This window comes from Pinus tabuliformis, chromosome 9 (genome assembly GCF_031772625.1).
Source record: "Pinus tabuliformis cultivar Carrire ecotype Pingquan chromosome 9, CPIR1, whole genome shotgun sequence".
NCBI lineage: Eukaryota > Viridiplantae > Streptophyta > Pinopsida > Pinales > Pinaceae > Pinus > Pinus tabuliformis.
In genome coordinates, this window is record NC_142307.1 from 1,075,556,155 (window position 1) to 1,075,563,626 (window position 7,472).

General features: G+C 42.1%; 1 protein-coding gene across 1 annotated transcript; it reads left to right on the forward strand.

The window, feature by feature from the left end:
* Window positions 1-284: 284 nt before the first annotated feature.
* LOC149152458 (uncharacterized) lies at window positions 285-2,813 on the forward strand. The gene is made up of 2 exons (XM_089443483.1): window positions 285-1,394; window positions 1,875-2,813. The coding sequence occupies exons 1-2, from the start codon at window positions 285-287 to the stop codon at window positions 2,811-2,813; spliced, it is 2,049 nt and encodes a 682-aa protein (XP_089299609.1).
* Window positions 2,814-7,472: the final 4,659 nt, after the last annotated feature.

Genomic DNA, 7,472 nt, shown 5'->3' on the forward strand with positions numbered 1-7,472 from the left:
TTTGCGAATTTCCATAACGATTAATAAATGACAAGTGATGCCGGTTGAATCAGTGGGGACGATAGATACGGGAGGTGAGCTAGGGTTCACGGGCGCGTTTGCGGGCTAGGGTTAGCAGACGGCGCAGCACCCTGGAGTTGAAGGCGGAAATCGTGGGGTAGAAGGCAAAGAGAGGCACGACAGGCAGATTGAGCAAGGTAATCTCGAAGCATATACGAATTAAGTAATAAGTTTTCAGCAGAGAAACGAGGTTAAACATTAAAAGGGATAGAGCTGAGCGGGAAATGGAAAATCGGCAGGGGAGGGGAGAGATCCCCTCCTATAAAAATGTTGTGACAGGTGAAACCAGTGCAAGCGGAATGCAGCGTAATCAGAAGGAAAACTACGTACCAGTGATGGGTAACCTATGGCAAAAGAGGATGGGTGGGAAATGCCTTCCAAGGGCACAAAAACAACCTAGATATGTCATTCCCTGCAAAAAACTTGAGGAATATAACTGCTACATGAAGGACCATGCACTAATATTCAAGTTCGTAGGGTATTGGCCAACTGAGAAAGAATTATACAGGTGGATTTATCAAAGGTGGAGACCAAAAGGTCATATAGATCTGAAACTGGGAGCAAAAGGTTTTTTTACAGCCATCTTCACGAATCTGGAGGACAAGGATAGGGTTTTTGAGGAAGGACCGTATTTTATGAACAGTGCGGGCCTGTTTATGAAATACTGGGAAGAACGATATAACCCTGAAAAAGAAAAAATGCTAGCCGCCCCAATCTGGGTTAGATTGTTTGGCTTACCAGTGGAATTTTGGGATCCTGAAATACTAGAGGGGATTGGGAAAACAATCGGGGGCTTTGTCAAAATAGCAGAAGCAACAAAACGAGGCAAATATACTTCATATGCAAGGCTCTGTGTATACATGAATATAGAAAAACCCCTTCCGGAATATATTGAGCTGGAATATCATGATGAAATATGGCAACAGCCAATAGATTATGAACATATTTCGTTCAGGTGCCGAAAGTGCCATGAGTACGGCCATCTATATAGACAATGTCCTTTGAATAAGGAGGAGGGGTTAAGTAGAAATCAAGAGGAATATCAAAGAGATTCAGAAAAAATGGAAGAGGCAGATAGGGACTTTCAACAGGTTACAAGAAGGAAGAAACAAGGCAAAGAGGGCTCCAAAACTCAGACACAAGAAAAGCCCCTTAATACAGTGAGTCAAAACAAGTTTCAAATCCTCCAAGACGAAAATGAGGATTATGCAGTAAACCTGGAGGATGATGAAGATCTTGGAAATACGCCAATGGAAATAGTTAAAGAAACTAAGGGAAAAGAAACAAATACGGGGAAAACAGCTGAAGAACGGGCTGTGGGAAAGTCAGAAAAAGTAACAATCCAATCCCAGATGGAAGTGGAAAGCCAGATGGAAAATGAGGTGGAGGAGGAAAAAATCATGAAACAGTTAATTCAGGAATGGAAAAACCTGGATAGCAGATTCATACCAGAGAAGCAGAAACAACTGTACAAAGAAGCATTTCAAAAGTACAAGGAAAAAAAAGGGGAGAACATGGATAAACAGATAACCATAGGAAACGAACAGGAGAATGGTCAGATATGAATGGACGGCTATGGAAAAAACAGCAGGAAAAGAGGTCGAAAAATGTTGAGTGAAACCATTCAAACTGTGGGTGAAACGTTGATAAACTCAGGTAAAGTGATACCTCTGTCAGAGGTATTCTTCCCCTCCTATCAAAAGTTTTAAATGATTATCATCAGCTGGAATATTAGGGGTTTGAATAGTAAGGGAAAACAGAGGTATATGAAAGAGAAATTGAAAAAGGATAAGCCAAGTATTATGATTCTTCAGGAAACGAAAATTACAGTGCAGCAGTTGGAAGGAATAATCGACAAAAATAAGCTTCAATACGAAGTTATGGGGCAAGATGCTATTGGATCTGCGGGAGGAATTGCAATTTTGTGGAACCCAAATGACATCATCCTAGAAGGCTGGACCAGTATGACCAGAATCCTTACAGGCATTGGTAGAATAGTAGGAACGAAAGAAAAGGTAGTCATCTCAGGGGTTTACGGCCCACATTCCCCAGGAGAAAAAGAAAGCTTTATAAAAAACATGAAAGTAATTCGTAGAATTTATCCAGAGGCTGCATGGGTTATAGGAGGCGATTTTAACTTAATCCGATCCCTAGAGGAGAAAAAAGGAGGGATAAGAAAGTCAGATCAATTCATGGATATGTTTAATGATATGATAGATGATTTAAGACTAGTAGACATTCAAACTATCAATGGGATCTGCACCTGGAACAATAGGAGGGGAGGCAAGAATCAGATAGCATCGAGACTTGATCGCTTCCTAGTATCAGAAGCTATTATGAACAAGGACATTTTCGTTGAAGCGAAGATCATGCCATCTCTTGGATCTGACCATTGGCCTATCAGACTAGAGGTGGATATTAAAAGAAATCGTGGAAGGAGACCCTTCAGATTTGAAGCATTTTGGTTAAGGGACCCGGGATTCTTAAATAAAATGGAAGAATGGTGGACGCAAAGTATAGTTCAGGGTAAAGGAAAGATGCATACATTCCAACTGAAACTTAAGGAGTTGAAAGGGAGAATCAAGAAATGGAATAAGGAGGAATTCGGTAACATTATGGAAGACAAACAAAAACTAGAGGGAGAAATGGAATCACTCCAACAAAAGATAATAACTAAAGGTAGGTCAGAGGAGAGCATTAGAGAAGAAGGGATAATTCTTGGAAAACTAGAGGAAAGGCGAAAGCAAGAATAAATCCTGTGGAGGCAGAAATCAAGAATAAAATGGTTAAGGGAAGGGGAAAGGAACACAAAATTCTTTCATCAGGCAATGATTCAACACAGACAAAGAAACAGGATATTATCCATCAAGGATCAGAATGGTGAAAGAGTAGTGGAGCAAGAAGGAATCGAGCAAGTGCTGGTGGAACATCATAAAGATATCCTTGCAGAGCCTCTAGTTGACAGATCGGAAGCAATAAAGGAAATATGTTCAGCCATTCCTTGTTTAGTTACAGAAGACCAAAATAAGGCTCTGATGAGAGCTGCCAACTTAGAGGAGATAGAAGAAGTTGTGAAATCCATGAAAAAAGGTACAGCTCCAGGTCCAGATGGCTTCACGATTGAATTCTACCAAGCGGGATGGCATTTTCTGGGAAGAGAAATCCTAGAATTGATAGAAGAATCTCGGATGAACCAGAAGGTATGGCCTGCCATTAACTCTACCTTCTATGCTCTGATTCCTAAGAGTGATAATTTAGAAGATGCCAACGGCTTTAGACCCATAGCATTGTGTAATGTTATTTACAAGATAATAACAACCTTGATCGCCAAAAGACTGAAACCCGTGCTGGACAAGTTAATATCTACTGAAAAAACAGGTTTTGTAGAAGGTAGACAAATCCTGGATGGCCTTGTTGTAACCCAAGAAGTTATCCACTCTTTAAAAATGAAAAAACAAAAGGGCATGATGATTAAATTAGATCTGTCGAAAGCTTATGATAGACTGAATTGGAAATATTTGGAAGAAGTCCTGGAAAGTTTTGGCTTCAGCAGGCGATGGGTAAAGTGGATTCATAGTCTAATTTCAACTCCGAACTTCTCCATTCTTGTTAATGGAACCCCCTCGAAAACCTTTAATGCGTCTAGAGGAATTAGACAGGGAGACCCATTATCTCCGTTTCTTTTCATATTGGCAGCGGAAGGCCTTGGCAGATATATTAAAAAAGAACGGGCAACGAACAAAATCAAAGGTTTACAGCTTTGGGGTAATAATTTTCCCTTAACCCATCAGCAATTCATTGACGATATTATGCTATTTGGGGAACCAACTGTTAAAGAAGTGAGACAGCTGAAGAGGATTTTGGAGCTATTTGCTAAAGCTTCTGGACTAGAAATTAATAGAGACAAATCCTGTGTTTTTATATTTAATACTATGGAACATATTAAAACTCATCTTATAAGACTGATGGGCTTTAAGCGAGGAGAGCTGCCTATGAAATACCTGGGGAATTTATTGGACTTCACATCCAAAAAATTGAAAAACTGGCAAGGAGTCTTGGACAAATTGAGAAACAGAGTGGCGAATTGGGCTTTCAGAACTTTAAATATGGCAGGAAGGGTAGTATTGGCGAAATCAGTCCTCCAAGCTATTCCCATATATCCTCTGTCGATAATGGCAGCCCCTTTAGGAGTCTATTCAAATATTAGAGAGATCATAAGAAATTTTATCTGGGGAGGGGCGAATCAACAGAAAAAATGGGCCCTAGTTTCTTGGAATCACCTAACAGAGAGGAAGGAAAAAGGAGGATTGGGTTTACGCGACCCGGAAAAACTCAACAAAGTGTTAGGAGCGAAGCTCTGGTGGCGATGGTTAAGAGAGGGTAATGACCTGTGGAAAGCCATTTGGAGACTCAAATACAATATGCCTGACACAATAGTTGACATTTTAAGACAGAGAGAAACCCCCAAGGGTTCAGCAATCTGGGATCTAGCTCGTCAAAACAGAGATATAGTAGAAAACCATACATTCTGGGAGATTCGAGGCGGAGAGGAAGCCAACTTCTGGGATGAAAAATGGCAGCAGAAGGAAAAAATGAACAAAATTCAGACGGTCCAACAGCTTCAGGAAAGAGTAGAGGGAAATCGAAAATGTGTCAAAGACTATTGGAAAGATAATGAATTGGACGGAATCTGGAGAAAATGGATAGAACCAGTTGAATGGGACGGGGAGCTAAATCAAGAACAATAAGAAGCCTATATGAAAGAGGTGGATTCCAGGAAAATTAGAGCTCGTACAGGAAGGGACATTCTTAGATGGGGGAACTCCATGAAAGGATCTTTCACCATTAAAGAGGCATACTACTTAGCAGACACACAGGCTATAAATGAGGAGAATCTCAAATGGAAGATTATTTGGGGAAGCAACTGGTGGCCGAAAGTATCCCTATTCATATGGCTTGGAACTAAGAACAAGATTCTAACTTGGGACAGAATACAAAAAAAAGGCTTCAGTGGTCCCTCAAGATGTTGTCTCTGTAATATCGAAGGGGAGACCCGAAATCACCTCCTAATTAATTGCTCGTTCGCTAAGAAACTTTGGATGGATACAAGAAGGATATTTGGCAAATCTGGGATAGGTCCCAGAGACTTTAATGCAATAATTTTCCGATGGAATAAAGAGAAATTCCAATGTAAAGTTGTTAGCAGAGCTTGGGATCTTATTGCAGGCTTCGTGCTATGGATGATATGGAAAGAAAGGAACCGCCGATTATTCCAGAACAAAATAAAGGATTTGGAAACGATATGGAGACGAGCGGTCAATCTAATGAGGGAAACAATTTTGGTAGAGAAATGGGACGTGGAGGACTGGAAGGCTAATCAAACTGAGGAGATGATCCTCAACAGTTTAAACTTAAAATATGAGATGGTGTATCATAAGCAGGACATCAGACATAATGCGCGAATCCAAAATTCAGATAAATTTATTTATCCCAGAGATAACTTCATCAAATTAAACTTTGATGGAGCATCGAAAGGGAATCCTGGCAATGCTAGTTTCGGTGGCATATTCCGCGACAGTCAGAAGCAGGTAAGGTGGATTTACGCTAATTGGGGTGGAGAAATGATGAATAGTGAGGCTGAATTTTGGGCGATCCACCAGGGGTTGCGAATTGCAATCCGAAATGGTTATACAAACTTGGAAATAGTTGGTGACTCCCAGATCGCGATTGAAATGTTGAAGAAGCTTAGCAATGGAAGAGATTGGGAACGAATTACAAGCAGTTGGAGAACTGCCGGAATTGTCCAAGAAATAGCGGATCTGTTAAAAAGGATAGAATACAAACTAGTTAATCATGTTAGGAGGAATGGGAACCGCGCGGCTGACTTCATGGCGAACTGGGGTTGTAAAGGACGAGGCAACATTGTAGACAGCCAATGGAAAGCGGTGTGTGACAGCAGAGACTGGGCAGACTTGGAAAAGATTATAAATGAAGATCATGATCAGGCAACGAGCGAGAATGTCAGGATTAATGAGCTGGATAGGTGAGCGGGTTTGGAGATCTCGTTTAATAAATGCAAGTCAGTATGGACAGAGGATTGATATGATGGCAATGCACAATGCAGTACATTGGCGGCGTGCGTGGAAAGCATCTCAGGATCACCCCCATTGTGATATAATTAATGCGCGCGATCGGAGAGGATGGTGGAGCTGCATGTCAGATCCTCAGACAGCAATTGTTAATCATGGTATGATGGCCAGAAGAGGCATCATCCCAGAAAATAAACGGCGGCAATGCAGTGCCGATTTAGTGGCATACTTCGAGGGCGGAAAGCTGATAAATACCCAAACGGGCAAGGAAAGGTAGAAGATTAGTATTTCCCCAATTCAGCGAGCAGAGGACAGAACAGCAGTGAGGCAGCGAGATAGGATAGTTTTTAGTCGGCACCAAAGCATACCCCGTGGCATAATTGGAGATAGCATGGAAACCAGGATGAAAACCAGGGTGGCAGAGGAGCTGAACAGTGCAGTTGACAAGAGCAGGGACCGAAAGGAAAGGCAATAGCGATAGAGGAGCTCCCGACCGATATTTTTGAGATTGCGGATGAGTCTGAGGAGGAGGAACCCAGACGCGAAGCAAACAGGAAGTTTAACGCACAGGGCAGATTAGCAGGAGGTGGGAACCAGCAGTCGAAAGAGGACCAGCCAGCACCGCAGATGGAGCGAGTTAGAAGATACGGCATGAGAAGAAGAGATAGGGGAACGGGAAGTAGGGTGGATACGGGCGGTAAGAGAGGTCGGGGGCAGAGCAGGAAGGAAGACGAGAAAGGCGAGAACACCAAGCAGGAAGCGGGACCAGCCAAAAAAACGAGGAGGTCGATGGAACAGAAAATTCATCAGGCGGAGAGGGCCTATCAGCAGAATACAAATCCAGAGGTTAGAAGAATTATGCAACACTTGGAGGAGGAGTCTCTTCAAGGCCAATCTGATGAAGAAATGGAGGACTGGGAATTCTTGCTGCATGACCCAGGCAACACCAGGGGAAGAATGTCTCTGTTCAAACAATCTCTCCACATTTACTGGGTAATGAAAAGGTTATTGGCAAAAGCATTAGAGCAAGTTGCTACTGAGATGATGGAGATTGCGCAGGGAGGCCCTGAATTGCGTAGGGAACTGAGTTTCATTCACATTACTTTAGAGAGGCAAGAGAAGAAATTGGATGAATTACATCAGCTACTGAAGGGAGAACATCAGGGAGCAGACGGAGGAGCAAACCAGCAACCTGCAACTGAAGATGTATGAGGAAAGATATGTATAGGAAAGTTCATAGTCTTGTTAACTATAGTTTTTGCATGCTCTAGATAAGGAAATATATTTTATGCAGACCAGTAGGATTAGAAGGTCTCAGGACTG